Below are 19,815 nucleotides of genomic sequence, written 5' to 3'. Positions count from 1 at the left end.
CTGGGAAAATGTTTTCTATCAAATTGTTTAAAAACATGCAATTACCCTTTCAAACGCTGTCCTTTATATTGAGTGCGCGTTCAATATGTACATAGAACCAGATGCCATACACGCACTGTAAGCCAATTGAGACGGCTGTTATCACTTATCCGCAGTGTTGTTAATAATAAAACAAATTTGATAAATCTAGCGAATAATAATAAATTTAGCAAATCGAATTTGTAGAATAAAGATGAAAAATGTAACGACTAGTGTAGCCCAAAGTAGGAGAGTAAGAGTAGCGTTTCTTCTTCACAAATCTATTCAAGTAAAAGTAAAAATTATGGCTCAGTAAAACTACTCTTAGAAGTATTTACGTTTTTCTAAAAAAGTTACTCAAGTCAATGTAACGCATTACTACCCAGTAATTTAAGTGTATTTTAGTGAAGAAAATCAGAGCAGATTTTCTTTTCAACATCCAGCTTGACTCCTAGCCACATTAATACGGTTTGTTAGAAACCAAACCATTTGAAAATTTTTCAAAATTTCCCCGAGCTAAGAGCAGAGAATGAGCTAGAGAAGCAAAAAATTTTACACAAGTAAGAATAGCGTTACTTCAAAATAATATTAAAAAAGTAAAAGTAGTCATCCAAAAAATATTCTCAAGTACAAGTAAAAAAGTACTTGGTGAAAAGAATACTCAAGTAGTGAGTAACATTGTGAGTAACTGCTTACAATGTTTTTTTTTGTTTTTTTTTTCAACAATGATAAAAACTTTTCTGAGCGCAAAGTTATCAATATGGACTGTGATTATAAAAATTTAATATAACATTAAGTCAAAGAAATTTTTATTAAAAAGTCAGTGAATTACGACAAGAGAAAAAAAATCTACAGAAATGAAGCGTCATTCATCCAAAGAGTCTGAGTGCCCTCTAGTGGAGAAAATATATCCTATAGACAAATTTCCTGAGCGAAATATGGGCAGCTCCATCTTGGAAAATGTCTGCTCCGAGCTTCCGGCTTAAATAATAACAACCTGTCAGCCTGTCTGTACGTGAGATATAGATTGATACACCGGTCACTTGAGTGACCAAAATGAGGTGAAATTACAAATTATATTACATTTGGCGAATGCAGAAGGGCTGACACTGATTTTGTTGTTACAAGGAAATACTACAAGGTATGTACATACTGTATAAACAAAAATAGTATGTCATTCTTTTTTATTGCAGATATTGATTGCAAGAAAACATTTGGACAACATGATTCCATTTCTTGTTTTATTTAAATCGATTAGTGCATGTGCAAAACAAGTCAATAAATCACAATTATTAGAAAAATAGCATACGAGAATGTGATATCAGACAGCAGAGCTCCGGAGCGGCTTGGGAGCCTCGCTAAACTTTCACCCAACAATACGCAGACCATCGGCGGCATCCAGATGGGCTCATCAGACCATAGGACATGGTTCCAGTAATCCATGTGCTTTGTTGACATGTCTTCAGCAAACTGTTGGCGGGCTTTCTTGTGTACCGTCTTCAGAAGAGGCTTTCTCCTGGGGTGACAGCCATGCACACCAATTTGATGTAGAGTGCAGCGTGTGGTCTGAGCACTAACAGGCTGAACCACCACCTCTTCAATCTCTGCAACACTCCTGTAACGAGTTACATGACATTTTGAAGGAAAATGACAAGCAGTACTCAATTAGGAGATTTGGGGATGTACGTAGTTTGTAAGGGGTGCACTCACTTTTTTGACAGGGGTTTAGTTATTAATGGCTAAATTTTGAGTTATTTTGAGGGGAAAATAAATTAACTATATTACCGTAATTTTCGCATAATAAGGTGCACCTGATTATAAGCCTCAACCCACCAAATTTGAAACGAAAACAACATTTGTTCATGGATAAGCCGCACTAGTATATAAGCCGCAGCTGTCCGCACTGTATTATGAGATACACCACAAGATATTAACCGGTAACACTTTATTTGACAGCGGCATCATAAGACCAAATGAACCACCATGAAGCTTTGAACCAATTGGCTGCAAAGTTTCATTGCTTCAAGAAGCTTCATTTGGCCATCATGCTCCCTTGGAGGGGACAGTCAACCTCTGGTGCCACCTGCTGTCAACACTGTTGTTGTCCTACATTCCTCCTAGCATGCATTGCAGCGCTACAGATGTAAATAACAATCCAAATTCATATTCTTTGCTAATAATTTCTTCAGCTACTGTTCCAGTTTTATTAATTGCGAGTCATGGTATATGGTAACACTTTATTTGACAGTGGCGCCATAAGACTGTCATTAGACAATCATAATTATGACACTGTCATGAGCATTAAAAAAAAGCTTATAACAGATGTCATTTAGTGTTATCTATCCAGCAAATTATCTCACTTTTGAATGGATGTAAAAGATCCGAGCTGGACATGAAAGGAGTTAGTAGCATAATTAGCCGGATGATACTTAATGACATCTGTCATAAGCATTCAGTAATGCCCATGATAGAGTCATGTCATAATTATGACGGTCATATGACACTGCTGTCAAATAAAGTGTTACCTGTTAACCCAAATAAATCAATAAATAAGCCGCACTGGACTATAAGCTGCAGGATTCAAAATGAAGGAAAAAAGTAGCGGCCTATAGTCCGAAAATTACAGTATATAAGCTGCACACAGACTACTTTTCATTGTGTCAAAGTGTCATTTTCTCAGTGTTGTCCCGTGAAAAGATATACTTAAATATCTGCAGAAATGCGAGGGGTGTACTCACTTTTGTGATACCCTGTAATTGTGCCATCTACACATAGCAACAGCTTAGCAGCCTGTACTGCTACAGCAGTACAGTAGTTGTAGTAAATAATATTAAAGATCACCATAATTACAATCATCATCGCAGTAACAATACCAAAGGCAACAAGTCATTCCATGCGCAAGATTTTGGCTTTAGTATTTTTTGAGCACCGGACACATGAAAATGCAGGGACAGGAAGAACATACCTTCACACAGTAACATAATGTCAACATGGCTACAAAAACACCCGGTCTTTGAAGTGGCACAAGCTGGATTCCACATTTGCCTTCATGAACATGTTGTCGTGATGATGGCAGATGGATGCGGAATTTTCAAATTGTCTTTTTTAAAGGATTTTGGTGAGTAATGTTACCCCAGCTCCACTGTTGTTTTGGATGGGGAAATTCTAAAACGGGAGTTGCAAGCAGACATAAGGAAGTAAAGCTGAAGTACTTCGGAAACCTGGCTATTATGGAATCAAAAGGATCATATCTCCAGTTTAATGTGGTCAACTGGTGCCAAATAAAAACTTGGACAGAGCTTAAAATCCACGCTTTCGAGTCATGTTGACGGCATATATAAGTATAACACCATAACCATAACTCTCTATCAAATAGTCAAATACTAAATTTTACGGTGCTTTAAAGACACCATGTGATTAACCAGGCTGGCGTGATCATAGAACGGCAAGCTTGAGTCTGATGGGGATAATGGAGTCATATGATTATAGTTGCTACGTCTCATTGGTGAAACTGTGTAGAGCCACTGTTGGCATCTCTGGCAAAAAAAAAAATTATGTAGAATTAATATGTAGAATAAAGAAGAAAAATGTAATGACTAGAGTAGCCCAAAGTAGCGGCGTAAGAGTAGCATTTCCTCTTCATAAATCTACTCAAGTAAAAGTACAAATTATGGCTCAGTAAAACTACTCTTAGACGTATGTACGTATGTAACAGAGTAAATGTAACGTATTTCTACCCACCTCTAGCTAAGGGTATTTTAGTGCAAAAAATCACATTAAAGCCGGTGTTCTGACACCTGTTGAGAAGTCCACTGCTTTAAGGTGGCCTATGATATCTATGGAGGTAGATTTGTGTATTTATCATTCAATCCAAAAAAAAGTTGCTTCAATGAAAATATATATTTTCAATCAAAAAAAAGTCACTTCAATCAAAAACATGTGTTTGAATGCAAAAATAAATTTGAAACTCAAAAAAATGCATTTGAATTTGAATGAATGAATGAATAAATGTGATTAAAGTCATTTTTGATTGAAGTCATTTAAAATTTTTTTTTTTTTAATTGAAACAATTTTTTTGATTGAAGTAAAGTAGTTTTGCTTTTGGGGCAGATTTTGGCAAGAAACAAGTTGCTTTAAACCAAAAAAATATATTTTCAAAAGAAAAATGACTTCAATAAAAAAAAACATAGAAAAAAAAGTTTTTGAAAGCAAAAAAAATATTTGAGACTCAGAAATTTGCATTTAAACACTTAATTTTTCATTGAAACTGTTTTCAAAAATACTATTTTCAATCAAAGAAAAAAAATAATTTGCAAAAAATAAAATTGACCTTTCCTAAAAAAAAAAAAAAAAAAAAAAATATATATATATATATATATATGCGTAAATATATATATTATTTTTTTGGGGGGGTATTTAAAAAAAGAAAAAATTGTAGTGTCACTTTTTTTGAAGAGCAAAAAGTTTTGAACTATTTTTTTTTAAGTTCAATAAGTTTTGAACACACTTTCTTTTTTAAGTGGAAAAAGTTTTAAAGGCACTTTTTTTTATTGAATCATTTTGACGCAAAGATCGAACTTCGCCACTACTTCCGACATGTTTGAGTGACAAGTGACTATGCCAATGGCGTAAGCCATAAAAGCATGATGCAGCAAGAATAATGGCCACCACTCATCAGGCCCTAGCCAGCCGTCAGCTCAAGCCCAAGCCAGAAATAGCGCACCTAAGGCGGATGACTTCGATTTTTTAAGTCAATGCTCAAATATTTTTCGCATTCAAAACCTTTCTTTCTATGATTGAAATGTTTTTATTTTTCATTTAAGTTATTTTTCATTTCAAAAATATATTTTTTTGTCTAAAGCAACATATTTTTTGATTGAATAATAAAGACACAAATGTCCTAGCCAAAATGTGGCCCAAAAGCAAAACTACATTTCTTCGATCAAAAAAGTTGTTTCAATTAAAAAAAAAAAAAAAACTTGACTTCAATCAAAAAAATTTCAATCAAAGAAAAATAGTTTTCAAATACATTTTTTGGGGTTTCAAATTTATTTTTGCATTCAAAAAAATTTCTTTTGACTTAAGGGATTTGAAAAAAAAATTAAAATATATATTTTGATTGAAGCGACTTTTTTTGATTGAAGCAATTTTTTTTTTTTGATTGAATAATAAAGACACAAATCTACCTCCATAGCCACCGGTTAATAACGCAATTGGCTCCGACTTTTAACATCTAGTTCTATATTTTTTATATAAAGTATGGAGGACCAAAGCTGCCAAAATTCAAAATAAAGTACAGTGCAGTGCAGTGCGGTTCAGTACAGTTTATGATAAAATGAATCCAAGTGTGCAGTTCTCCTACGTTCCTATAGGAGCACCATTTTCTTTGCATGCTGATAAGAGGTTTCAATACGAAGGCAACAATGACAAAGAAGAAGCAAACGTAAACATCTGAATAATGGAGGGGTCTTTGGAAAGGTAATTTGCTTTTATTACTTATTTAGTTAGTTACTGCTACAAGCTCTAACTATATATATGTTTACGTTTACCAAGTCCAACATGTTAGTGGTGTATTTATTACGCTCGTCTGAATTTGATGTCATTTCAAGCTAATTATTGTGTCGTTTGTTTGCTATTTCTCATTGGCCGCCATTGACGACGATAGACATCAAATCTACTTGAACAACGAGGGCACGCAGCGAATCCCAGTTCAAATGAGTTGGACGTCTATCGCCGTCATTAGCACAGAAGCATGGTCAGCTAGATTGGAGCTTTATCGCCGTCCTCTAGGCTTTCAAGTAGTTAATATAAAAATAAAGAACACACTTCACGACTTGAGCCATTATTTTCTTATTTTGAATTGTTTTTTTTTTTTTTTAATAACTAAAAAAACAAAACATTAATTCTTCGCAAAAAACATTGTTTTCTGTCTTGTTTCATTCCATTTTCTTAAAAGCATCACATCATTAACATCACAACATGTTCTTTTTCTTGCAGAAAGGTGTTCCGTTTCTGCCCTGAATGTGGCACAAAGTTGAAGCCCTCTTACAAATACTGTCCTTCATGTGGGGAGAAAATCCCTTGTGGCGCAGATGCTCCTGCATTGGAGAGCATTTCATCTCTTCCAAATTCCTCTCCACCTAAAGGATATGAACCCATGAGAACAAATCAAGCGTCCAGCATAAGTCATGAGGCAACAGACGGTAAGATTGCATTCGAATGTATACAATTGCATGGTGTAATATAAACTTATCAACATTTTTCATCGTCCCCAGTGAATGGAAGTCCCTCTTCTGTTTTGCGGAAGACCCGTAACTCTGTCCACCTGGACAGGGAAGAAAATTCAAGCGTAAAAGATGACTCCCCTCCTAGAACACAAGGTAGGTAGGAAGTAGGGGTGCAACGGATCACAAAACTCACGGATCGGATCGTTCCTCGGATCAAGAGTCACGGATCGGATCATTTTTCGGATCAGCGAAAAGCAAAAAAAAAAAACATATATATATATAATTTTTGTTTGTTTAGTGAAAACTGAAATTATTAAATTACAATATATAAAAGTAGTTCACAAGGCATAATATCTTCTTTTTAACAAAATTATAACAACTTAAAGTACAACAGCAACATAGAAATGCACATCTCCTTTTAATATTGGTTCCAATGACCACTAATAAAATAGGAGATGGTCCATTTTATTGACCGAGACTCCCTTTTGTGATGCCAAATTCACTACATGTGCAAAGCACCCTATTTGTGCACCCAGTCCTGCCTCCTTCACTGCATTTATTTGATTTTTTTTGCATTATCAGTTGGGATATTAGTACTGGGCCTCCGTATCTTCCATTCTTCCACTGCTTGTGTCAGTGCCTGCGCAAGATGAGTGCCTGTGTGACTCTCATAGAGGGGGCGTGTCTGCAGCACTGGACTTTTCATCTCCCACTCTGGTGTGATAAAGTGAGCGGTTATCGTCATATAAACTCTCCCTTCCACTGGACGTCCACCCGTCCGTCTTGAGCGCAACAGTTGTCGCCCGGGATAGTTCATTCACAACGTTTTTCTTCTCTCCTTCGTAGAGATTTGGCACAATCTTTTATCTAAAGTGTGTTCACGATGGCATGTCGTAGCGTGGCTCAAGCACTTTCAACATGTATTTAAAGCCCTCGTTTTGCACAATTGAATATTGTCTCATGTCTGCAGCTATAAACACACTGATAGATTTAGTGATGTCCGGTCGGATTGTGCAGGAAGAGGCTGCTTAAATGGTTGGTGATGCGCGGTTGTTTGCCACGTTTTCTTCGGTCAGTAAAACACCGGGTAACGCGTGAACATACTGGATGTGTTTCCGCTGTCATATGGCTTCTTATGCCACAATGCGTACACACTGTCGCGGTTTTGTCCAGTGACCTTTTTCCTTTGTCATCGTACTTGACAGGGAAACCAATATGCGCCCATACAGGGGATTTAAGTTTAGCGGGGCGTTCAAGCTCCTCCTTTCCTACGCTTGCCATGTATGCAACTCTGCACTGTGCACTCTGCTCCCCTCTTTCTCCGCTCTACACAAGTTTGTGCGCCCGAAGCACAATTTTTTTTTCTCAGAAATCAATCCGCGGATCACATGTGTACCGAACCGATGAAGTTGATCCGAACGGATCTCGGACCAATCATGATCCGTTGCACCACTAGTAGGAAGCATAATATCTAGAATAACTTGCCTGCGGTTTTCAAAAGAATCCTAGATCCGACCTAAAACTCATTTTGTTAAAATGCTAGAATACTATAACTGATACCGTTATGTTTGCTTTTTAAAATAGATGACAGCATGCCTTCACCAACGCAAACTCCAGTCAAGCGTGTTAAGAAGGCGTCACCTGCCGAGGCCCCTCCCCCTTCTGTCTTCAAATCTACCAGATCTGGTAAGCTTGGAAAAAACAGCTGAGAGATCTGGTTGTGGATGATCAAGGTCCAGTGCCAGTGACAGCTATAGACAATCATTCGCTGCCCCGTTCAAATGGATTATACAGTGCTGGCCAATAGTATTGATACCCCTGCAATTCTGTCAGGTAATGCTCAATTTCTCCAAGAAAATGATTGCAATTACAAATGCTTTGGTAGTAATATCTTCATTTATTTTGCTTGCAATGAAAAAGCACAAAAGAGTAGAGGTGGGGCACCTAACAATTTGATTACGATTCAGAGGCTACGTTTCGATTAGAAATCCATTATTGATGCACTCACCCACCCCCCGCGCTTTTAATGTTTCATACATTAGTTCCAAAATCGTTCAATAATCCTCTAGGGCTAAACCAAACTACTATTTCAGTATCAGGTTAACAGTTCAAAACAGTAAATTAAATACAACTAGCAACTGAGCGTTGTTTGTAGCGACTGTCGGCCGCAGTCAGGTATCATTGGTTTTTAATATAGCGGCATGGGTTGAACATGATATTTACTCTCTGTCTGTTTCTCGTTGCGTCCCGAACACCGTGCTGACTGTCTTTTAGTTCCGCTTTACTTGTTATAATTAAATAATCGGAATTTGGATGTTTGTGAATCGTTCTCGAATCTTCCACAGCCGAATCGCGAATAATCTAAGAATCAGAAATTTCGCACGCCTCTACAAAAGAGAATGGAATTTAAAAAAAAAAAAATCATAAAAAAAAAATTGGCCAGACAAAATATATTGACACCCTTTGAAAAATCATGTGACGCTTTTCTAATTTGTTTAATTAACAGCACCTGTTACTTACCTGTGGCACTTAACAGGTGGTGGCAATAACTAAATCACACTTGCAGCCGGTTAAAATGGATTAAAGTTGACTCAACCGCTGTCCTGTGTCCTTGTGTGTACCACATTGAGCATGGAGAAAAGAAAGAAGACCACAGAACTGTCTGAGGACTTGAGAAGCAAAATTGTGAGGAAGCATGGGCAATCTCAAGGCTACAAGTCCATCTCCAAAGACTTGAATGTTCCTGTGTCTACCGTGTGTCATCAATAAGTGTAAAGCCCATGGCACTGTGGCGAACCTCACTAGATGTGGACGCGAAAGAAAAATTAACGAGAGATTTCAACAAAAGATTATGCGGATGGTGGATAAAGAACCTCGACTAACATCCAAACAAGTTCAAGCTGCGGTAAATTCAGTTTTAAATGACCAAAAACCCATTGAGTTGCTAAAACCAGCAGTCTGTCTTGCGCTAGCCATGTTGAATAAACTTCTCTGTTCTCCTCGTATGTTTACGTCCTCGCACTAGAGTTTCTTGTCGCTTTACCAACGTCATGTCCGCCCGTCGCTGATTGGTCCACTCCACTGTCTGTTTGCTGTGGCATGCTTCACCCTGGGAATTTCATCTGCTGAACAGTCGCCAGACTCTATAGCTGAAACAGCGGTGAGTCTGGAGTTCCAGTCTAGGAATTTGCCAAAACTTACCTGAGGAAGCCAAAAACGTTATGGAAGAATGTTCTCCGGTCAGATGAGACAAAAGTAGAGCTTTTTTACAGGAAAAAAAACCGGCCTTCAAAGAAAAGAACATGGTCCCCACAGTCAAACATGGCAGAGGTTCCCTGATGTTTTGGGGTGGCTTTGCTAACTCTGGCACTGGATTGCTTGACTGTGTGCATGGCATTATGAAGTCTGAAGACTACCAACAAATTTTGCAGCATAATGTAGGACCCGGTGTGAGAATGCTGGATCTCCCTCAGAGGTCTTCCAGCAGGACAATGACTCAAAACACACTTCAAAATGCACTAAAAAATGGTTTGAGAGAAAGCATTGGAGATTTCTAAAGTGGCCAGCAATGAGTCCAGACCTGAATCCTATAGAACAACTGTGGAGAGATCTGAAAATGGCAGTTTGGAGAAGGCACCCTTCAAATCTCAGAGACCTAGAGCAGTTGGCCAAAGAAGAATGGTCTAAAATTCCAGCAGAGCATTGTAAGAATCTCATTGATGGATACCGGAAGCGGTTGTTTGCCGTTATTTTGTTTAAAGGTTGTGCTACCAAGTATTAGGCTAAGGGTGCCAATACTTTTGTCCAGCCCATTTCTGGACTTTTGTGTAAAATGATAATGATGTAATTTTTTTTCTCTTTTGTGTTTTTTCATTGCAAGTAAAATAAATGAAGATATTACTACCAAAGCATTTGTAATTGCAATCATTTTCTGAGAGAAATAGAGCATTATCTGACTGAATCGCAGGGTTACCAATACTTTCGGCCAGCACTGTACATCGATCACCGTCAATGTGTCCTAGATGTTTAGGGATAAATGGACTGCTCACTTTATGACAGGAAGGGGCAGACGTTCGATTGCGCAATCGGTGGAGGAAGATGAGAAAAAGCCAGAGGACCCGAAGACCACAGAGGAATCCACTGTGGACAACCCCCCTCAGACGTTTACCTCTCCTCTTCCGTCTACAGCCGCCAAATCACCTTTTAAAGGTTCAGCTGCACAGATTCTTTGACATCCAATTATTTGATCGTGCGCCTTGGTCGACTTTTGGTGCTCAGTTGTGGCATTTAAGTGATCAAATATGGCAAGAATGTGTGTAATTTCTAACATGACAAAATTAGCACTTTTATATTAATTGATTTCATTATTTATGAATGCACATTTTAAAGTACAGCGACATTAAAGGGAAAACGGAACAAATGTCTCCTTTTCAGGGTATTTGTTTTTTTTTTTTTCTTGTTTTTAAAAAAAAAACAAATATCTTGTACACCTCCAAAATAGACTGAATTTACAATATTCTGCCCTCGTAGAGCAGCCTCACGTTTGACAGGTATCAAAAAATGTTAATGTTTTTCAAGCTATTTGTTGAATTCCAGTTAAGATGAACTTTAAAACTGACCAGACATAGAGAAAATTATACAGTCAGGCCAATTAGTTTTGGGCAATTTAAAAATGTGCACATTCATCCGTTTCAAAAGATAAGAGGTTGGTAATTTACCTCAGTGAAGTTGGCCCCCCATCAGACGCAAATTTATATAAAAATGATGTCAATCGTTTGTGCTTTAAAAATTTCATTTGTGCTGCTACAATTTTTAGATATTTACAATTCTTTTATTGGTCAATCTCAGGTAAACCACCCCGGCATTAAAAATTGCGTCAGTCGTTTATACTTCGTTTGTGCTGCTATCGTTTTTGAGATTTTGAGATGTTAATATTGACTGATGACGTCACGCAGCCCCTAATCTACGGCGGAACGGAACTGCAATGGTGCCATTCGTTTGTGCCAAGTTTGAGCCTGTCAATCGCAGCCTCTTTGTCGCGGCTGACGGAGCGGACCAACTCTCTCAATAACAGAGGGTGGTCCCTAGTGCAAACGCAGCACAAACGAATGGGACCCCTCTGGGTCCATTTTGCAGTAAATGGGAGGCTGTGAGTCATGTATACTCAAAAGTGATACAGTGATCCCTTGTTTTTTGCAGTTACTGGGGACCAGAACCCGCAGCGATCAGTGAAAAACCGCGAAGTAGTGCACCCCTAAAAAAAGGTTTTTGTGTGTGTTCAAAGTATTTATTCAGATTTAGCATTGGAAAGATATGTATAAGACATTATTTTCACTTTTTTTTCCCCAAAGAATAATTTAAAATATATATTTATATATATTTTATAGGGCTGTCCCAAACGACTAATTTCCTCCCGATTAGTCAGCCGACTATTTTTACGATTAGTCGGCTAATCTAACAATTTTTGTTTTTTTTTGTTTTTTTACTACTTTAATAATGAAATTTTTGTTGAAGCTTATTAATTCTCAAACATTTTGGAACACCTAAATTCTTTATTAACGTATAAATAAATAACATAAGTCAATATAATAAATAATCATGAATAAATCAATAATAAATCACAAACAATGAGTTCAGTGATGCTCGCATTAACTAGTGCAAAAAAATGTAAACAATTCTTACTCTTTTTGTGGTATGTCATTGTCTATATTGTTCTAAATGTTAAAATGAATTGCAATGTCCCGGACAACCATTTTCAGAATACTTTGTGTGAGTTCAGATGCTTTTTCTGGTGTGCATTCGCATTTTGGGGGGAGGGGAAAAACTGTTCAACGTTTTGTTTTAACCTGAAAATAGATAAAGTAGAGGGCACACTGAAATATTACCACAACTATTTTGAATGAGAGGCACACATACTCACAGTAACAAAAATTAAGTATATAGTATTGATTTTATAGTATACTACTATATGTATATACACAATGATACTTTATAAGATAAAGTAACTAACATTAGTGCAGTCATGGATTACAGTAAGCAGGCCAGTGCTGTTTCCATATACATTTTTATAATATTATTTATATACAGGATGTATGTATATATTTTCCCCAAGTGGGAGCTTCCATGATCTAAATAAATTTAATAATAATTAAAAAAAATATTATATAATTATATCTACATTCATTATTTTTATTAAATAAAAATGCACGTTGATACGACGCACATAATGGTAACTTCCATTTTAAAAAATCGTTAGAAAGTTGTATGGACTTACAATCCGCTGGCTTGTTGTTTGTTGTTGTCTTCGAAAATTATACTTTGGTGACAGCGCTTCAAGTGTTCATTCATAGCCGACGTGCTACGGTATGCGAGCTCAGTTTAGCAAAGAGTACACACAATGGCACCCTCCATATTTTCCTTGAAATTATTCCAGGCTCTGGCTATTCTGGTCCGCTTTTTTGGCTTTATGCCACTTTCCTTGTGTCACCAATTCTGCCCTTTTTGGTAATTGGCGGTGTTTTCAACTCCTCGCCGTAGTGAGGAGTGAACCGATGATTCACTTGGCTTGTTGTCGTCGGTTCAGCCCGTTTCCTCCTCAGGAAGGCGGCGGCATGCATAAAAACACCGAGAGGCGTCGGATGGCTCTTTATGGATACTTTTATTGTCCAAAACAAAAACGTAGGGGCCACTGAACTCCGCGCTACTCACGCACTTTCCCAACTCACCGATCTCACTCCCTCTCTCTGGCTCGCCCACTGACTTCCTCTTTGCTCAATCTGACAATGCCGGTCACATTGAAATAACAGTGGCCCCCTTGGGGGTGTTAGTAACAACCGCTTGCATCGCGAGCGCCCGCCATTCTAAACTTTATCCGCATGTAATTTTTTTTTTTTTAACCCTTCATTACCTGTCGACGGTATGTTTTGCCCGTCGACGCATTTACATCATCGATGACGTCGACAACGTCGACTAGTTGGGACAGCTCTAATATTTTGATATTTTTTTAAGCACTTCAAATTTATTAAATTTTAAAATTGGCTTTGCTTTATTAAATGCTTCACTGAGTGAGTCTGCTTGGAGCTGCTCACTTGCCCACAATGAGTTGCCACAGCAACTGTTTAACAAGTTAAACGATGATTGACACATGCAGTGCTTCATAAGTTTGTGAGTCTGGCAAGATCAAACACATTCATCTGTTAATTATCGTGAACTTAAAAAAAAACAACTCCAGTGCACGTGCACTGCCTGCCTGACGAACAAAGAGCAGGGAGAGGGAGGGAGACTGCGTGATCGGCTCGGAACAGCTCATCTGTATTTTTTTTTTTTTTTTATTGGAAAAAAATCCGCAAAGTAGCGAGTGATCACTGTATTTCAAGAACAATAGAAGCACAAATGAAAATCTTTACACCACAAACAAAGCATAAACGATTGATACCATATTTAATCAAAATGAGGTGCTGGCTGACCTCAGATTGACCTATAAAAGAAATATCTGAAAAACAGTAGCAGCACAAACTAAACTTTTCACAGCACAAACAAGCACAAACGATTGTCATCATTTTACATAAATTTGCATCTGATCGAAGCCCGACTTCACGGGGGTCTGTAATTTTCATCATAGCTACAGAACAAGCGCGAGAGACAGAATGCCCCCAAAAAAAAATCAAGGAACTCACATTGTATGATTTTTTAAAAACAATTTATTTGTGAAAATTGGGTATTTGGCAGCCAACCGAAGTTAATTTTAATACTTTGTAATGTAACTTTGGTTGGCAATGCAAGAGGTGAAAGTTTTCCTGTAGTTCTTGACCAGGTCGACACACACTTAAGTTGGTATTTTGGCCCACACTGCTGCACAGATCTTCTCTAGAGCTGTGATGCTTGAGGTCTGTCACTTGGCAACACGGAATTTCAACTCCCTCCACATGTTTTCAATTGGGTTTAGGTCTGTAGACTGGCTGGGCCACTCCAGAACTGACATGCTTTTTACAGGGCCACGCCTTGATTTTTCCTGCTGTGTACTTTGAATAGTTGTCTTGCTGGAAGACCCAGTCCCGTTTAACCTTCATTTCTCTGACCTAGGGAAGGAGGATTTTACCCGAAATGTCCCAAATCAAGATACATGGCTCAATTCGTCTTGCGATTGATACGGACCCCTGTCTGTTTCGCAGAAAAGCATCCCCAAAGCATAATGTTTCCACCTCCATGCGTCACAGTAGGTATGATGTTCCTGGAATGCAATTCAGCATTCTTCTTCCTCCATTCACGGCGAGTTGTGTTTAAACGAAAAAGCTCAATTGTGGCCTCATTTGACCACATTACATTCTCCCAATCCTCCTCTGGATCATCCAGGTGGTCTTAAGCAAATTTCCTTTACTTGATTTTCCAGCAATGTAGGTTTTCGCCTCATGTTGACGGAATTTGTCATCTATTGTCGTCTGTTTGACAGCGGTTCCAGCTGTCTTTAAATCATTGACCAGTTCCCGCTGCGTACTTCTAGACTCATTCCTTACAGTTCTCAGGGTCATTTTAACCTCGCGAGGTGAGATCTTGCATGGGGCCACACTCTGAGAAACATTTTCAGTGATGTTACACCTCTTCCATTTTCTAATAATGTTTCCACACAGCCAGGAAAACAAAGAAGTGGCTCCGTAAAAAGAATATCAAGGTTCTGGATTGGCCTAGCCAGTCTCCAGACCGCAACCCAATTGAAAACCTATGGATGGAGTTGAAACTTCAATACGTTAGTTTAATGATATGCAGAGGTGAGTAGAGTAGCCAAAAATTTTACTCAAGTAAGAGTAGCGTTACTTCAAAATAGGGCTGCAGCTATCGATTATTTTAGTAGTCGATTAATCAATGAACTTGGTAGTTCGAATAATTGAGTAATCGGATAAGGAACATGAAAAAATAAAATACCTGAGCTGAGCCTAAAATAGTATCAAAAAAAGATCTATGTACAACAAAAGAACAATTGGCTAACTGACAGAGCAAAATTACGCTAGCTTAAAAGCTATACAATGCTAACATTTTTTTTTACAATGCTCTTAACAAATGGTTCACGCACATATTCCCACAAAAAACGGCTAAATTTACTTAGAAACTAAATTATGAATGCATTAAAAAAAACATTAGCTCAAACAACATCTTAGCTTATGTTAGTCTTAACAGGGAGCAGATAGATTCACCCATGTGTAATGAGGCAGACCAGAGTGCAGTGTATCCATCCAAATCAATAAAACTAAATGCAAACACTTTCAAAATAAACAATCACAACTCCACTTTAATTAAACGAGTACTCGAAGCAGCAAAATTCGTCTTTTTTTTCTCATCGAATACTCAAGTTAATCGATTAATCGTTGCAGCACTACTTCAAAATATTACTCAAGTAAAAGTAAATTAGTCTTCCGAAAAATGTATTAAAGAACAAGTGAAAAAGTATTTGGCGAATACTCAAGTAATGAGTAAGATTGTGAGTAACTGATTACAATCTATGATTTTTAACAATGTTTTCTTTAATCTACATGAACTGTTGTTATTATTGTACTTTGGAAAAGATGACTATAAACCTACTACATTACAACATTAAGCCAAAGAAAAACCAAAAACCCCATTGAATTCTGGCCAGAGAAAATAATACGGAAATGAAGCATCATTCGTTCAGAGAGCATTAGTGCCCTCTAGTGGGGAAAACATATTTTCCGTGGTCAATCAGTGCCAAATAAAAACTGCGAGAGGTTAAAATCCACGTTTTCGAGTCTTCGGCAGCGCTCAAAGTCAAATACTTAAATTTCTTACGGTGCTTTAAAAACGCCACGCGATTGAACAGGTCAGCGTGATCATAGAACGGCAAGCTTGAGTTGTATTGGTACAGTGGAGTCATGTGATTATTGTTGCGACGTCTCATTGGTGAAAATGGTAGTGCCACTGTTGGCGTCTCTTGCAAAAAAAAAAGTAAAATTTAAAATGTAGAATAAAGAGGGAAAATGTGAGTACGAGTAGCGTTCCTTCTTCACAAATCTACTCAAGTAAAAAGTATGGCTTAGTAAAACTGCTCTTAGGAGTACATTTTTCTCAAAAGGTTACTCAAGTAAATGTAAAGGAGTAAATGTAACGTGTTACTACCCACCTCTGATGAAACTGTATGTAATTTATTTTTAAAAGCCATTAACCCACAAATAAAACCTAGCATCCCTTCGAGGCATTTAACTCTAAAAGCAATGAATAATCAAACACAAACGACTCGTGAATATTCATAGACGATCAATATAACAATATTCAGGGATATTCTCTTTGTACACTGCGAAAAAAGTTTTATCAACAAACCTTTCGTGGGAGTTGTACTACTTCTGTCAGTGTATACTTTTCTGTGTAGCGCCACACTGCCTCCCAGTGGCCAATGACCCCACAAAATCAAGACAACAAAGAATTTAGTTATAGTCCTTTACAAAAAAAATCCTTCAATTTTTCCAGCATTTATTTTCGTTTACATTATTGACATTGTATGATAATTTTTGTATTATTATTTTTTATATTTGGCGGGAAACACAGACAAGACTGAAAAAGCAGTTTCTGCTCTTGCACTCCTCTTTAAAAGAAACTGCTGTATTTTAAGCCAAAAGAACTGTTGTGTTTGATAGAACAATATGTCTATATGCTGCCATAGCAGATTCATGGCGCATTAAGCCCCCGAACTCTTTTTAATTTGCCAGTTTTTTTCCTGAAACCCCCTGTTTACAGATGTCGTGCAGCCGCTTTTGTTTCAACCCAGCCATAAAACAGAGGTAATTAACTATATTTATTATTCAAAATGACCCTCATTTTTAGCTTCGAATCATTAATTGATGTCTAATATTTTGTTTAAAAAAAAAAAAAAAAAAACGACTTTAAAAAATTATTCACTCGCATATTTTTAACTCTTAAACAAATTATGTCACAATGAAAAAAATGGTGTCTGTAAAAAAGTCAAGGATATTTACCCCATAGCTATTGCTTAATTGTATTTTTTTTGTGTCTGTCGCATTTTTCCGATATGTTAGATGATAAATAATCGATCCAAACAAAAAAAAAGGGAAAAAAACGTTTAAAAAGGTAAATATATGAAAAAGAAAATCTCGACCACTCCTTGATGTCTGCGATTTCTGCATCGCGACCCTTGTTATATTACCATGTTTCACCCATAAAATTCCCCAAAAATCCGGCTGTGGCCATTCACAGCTGTGTCTTAACACTCAATGATACATGCTACATGACCTTTTTGGATCGAAACAAAGTAAGAACGTGACAATATCTCATTAAAGTCATGGCGTCTGTAATTCTGCTCTCGCGTGCTCTCGCCTCCAGATAGGGTTTTGCTGTTTAAAAAAAATTTTTTTTTTTCAAAAATGCCCTCCTGTTTAAAATTTTTTCTTCCCCCAGAAAATTGAGATTTTAAGCTTTCCAACGATGTATCACACATGCATATAGGACAATTTTGAAATTTGGCCAACTTGGGGGTCTTAGAGCGTAACTTCAAGTCACCTGAGTGTTTTCCGCCATATATATTTTTTATATATACTGTATATATATCGAAGAACGGAGTTGGTTGTCACAGATTAAAAAGTATTTGTTTTGCTAAAGTAATGCAAAATAAATATTCTATTGTTTAAATTCTGATCATTACAAATTCAAATAATCATATTGAACAACATCGCTCTCTGGTAATTGATTTATAGCAAGCGCGACAACCAACCACCTTTTCCTCTAATTTATGAATCTGATCAGATATTTTTTTTAATAATGACTTCATAAATTGGCGAGCGATACATCCAGATACAGCCACTGTGTTTTTCTAACGTGCATGTGTGGATGAATGCGCAGCAGGACAGAACAAAGGCAAAAAGTTGCCTGTCTTGGAGCGACTCAACGACGGCGAGGAGCTCACGGACAACACAGGCAGCAAGTGGACGTTGGTCAAGCTGCTCAGTCAGAGCGCGACAGAGCTCGTGTACGAAGGTGACAATGCGCCAACGGTTAAACCCAAGCCAATTCCTGTGTGTGTAATCATTTAAATTGCAATATATTAACTTCCAGTGGCGCAAAAAGGCTCATGGAACTCCTCCAAAGAATCTGCTTTCATCCTTAAATTGGTGAGTGTAGCATTTCATAGTTTGCATGTTGCAGCACCATTGATGACGTGAGACATCTGCACATTTGAATTGCAGGGATCTGAACGTGGGAGAATCTACAGAGAGCAGAACTTTATACAGAGGGCTGCCAAACCTATATCTGGTGAGCATTTTGACTCTTAGTCCAAAAGCAAAAAACTGCCAGTATTGCTATAGCTCATGACCAAAACTTGCCCGGGCTAAGACCAGAACTGACTTAGACCGCAACAAGACAAAGAACACTGAGAGTTGCAGAGCAGACCAGGACGATAAAAATAAATTAAAAATATATAATATGTAATTTTTTTATTTTTATTTTTTAAAAAAAATTTGTTAAGGTTGTAGTCCTTGGCTGCCATATTAACGAATCACCAAATATTTTGTGATTAATTAACTATTCTGCTTCAAAATAATGTTACAGTATTTACGGACATATTACTGTGGTCTTGACATTTTAGCATTTGTGCTTTGGAACTAAAATGTAAACTGAGAAATACACTATAAATTTTACGTAAATATAACTATTATTATGTTTGAAAATATTTTATTTTCATTAATTAAAAAGAGAGCTAAGACAATGTTTTTTTCCTTTTTAAAGCGACACCAGGTAACTTTTCAACCCTCATAAAATATATTCGTAACATTTGTGATGACATGTCAACTGACAACTAGTTGAATGACACCTCGTTTATATCTTGAGTGCGTCTGTATCGGTATCACTGGCACTAGTCAACTTTTAGGAAGGGTGGCAGGAAACCTGGGGGGGGGGGTCGGATGGCCGATTGGGGAATACGGTACAAAATCAAACATTTCTATTTTCAACATGGTCAGACTGTTTTCAGTGACTTGCGTCGATATGTTTTTGGTCATTTAAAACTGATATTACCGCAGATTGTAACATATTCTCGGCTCTCCCGTTTGCCATCTGTGTTGTTGTGGAGACGACTTCCAACACACAAGAGTGACGTTGCTCGTTAAAAAGACGTCACGCAAATAATCAAATCTGATTGGACGGACGATTTCGTTCGGTTCGAGAGGCCATGAGCTCATTTGCTCCCAGAAACGTATAAATACGTTCTATTTTCAAATGCTTCACTGTCCCAAAAACGTGTTAATACGTCTTTTGCTTTTTAAAAAAAATTTTTTTTTTTTTACACGAAGTATCTAGAGCTTCCGATCTATCTGAAAAACGAAGAACAAAGCTCAAAACGCATTTTAAAGCAATAAAACTGGCCACTGGAGGGCAGTAGCGCATTTTGTAAGACCCACAATCCGATTCAATAGCAGTGAACGGCCGGGCAGCACGGTCGGAGCGCTGGCGGCTTGATGCCAGGCGGCGGACGACCGAGCAAAAGTACCGAGAGGACGCTTGGGATGCCAGGCGCTGGACAACCGGGCAAAACGACTGGGACAACTAGTGCAGC

The 19,815-nt window shown here is 37.6% G+C and overlaps 1 protein-coding gene across 2 annotated transcripts in view; it reads left to right on the top strand.

The window, feature by feature from the left end:
- The first annotated feature begins 5,388 nt into the window (after positions 1 to 5,388).
- The window catches only part of vrk3 (VRK serine/threonine kinase 3), a 34,297-nt gene continuing 19,870 nt past the window's right edge, over positions 5,389 to 19,815 (top strand). The window contains exons 1-8 of one of the 2 annotated variants that reach the window (XM_057860884.1): positions 5,389 to 5,496; positions 6,016 to 6,221; positions 6,294 to 6,398; positions 7,830 to 7,931; positions 10,305 to 10,454; positions 18,108 to 18,239; positions 18,318 to 18,373; positions 18,449 to 18,515. In XM_057860884.1, coding sequence (XP_057716867.1) covers positions 5,477 to 5,496; positions 6,016 to 6,221; positions 6,294 to 6,398; positions 7,830 to 7,931; positions 10,305 to 10,454; positions 18,108 to 18,239; positions 18,318 to 18,373; positions 18,449 to 18,515 — 838 coding nt within the window. In that variant the 5' untranslated portion in view covers positions 5,389 to 5,476. Of the gene's footprint in view, positions 5,497 to 6,015; positions 6,222 to 6,293; positions 6,399 to 7,829; positions 7,932 to 10,304; positions 10,455 to 18,104; positions 18,240 to 18,317; positions 18,374 to 18,448; positions 18,516 to 19,815 lie in introns of both variants that reach the window. The other variant, XM_057860793.1, reaches the window with a different exon arrangement.

The sequence above is a fragment of the Corythoichthys intestinalis genome, chromosome 1 (genome assembly GCF_030265065.1).
Source record: "Corythoichthys intestinalis isolate RoL2023-P3 chromosome 1, ASM3026506v1, whole genome shotgun sequence".
Taxonomy (NCBI): Eukaryota; Metazoa; Chordata; class Actinopteri; order Syngnathiformes; family Syngnathidae; genus Corythoichthys; species Corythoichthys intestinalis.
Note: the sequence above shows the minus strand (reverse complement) of the source record. Positions and strands in the feature narration are given on the sequence as shown.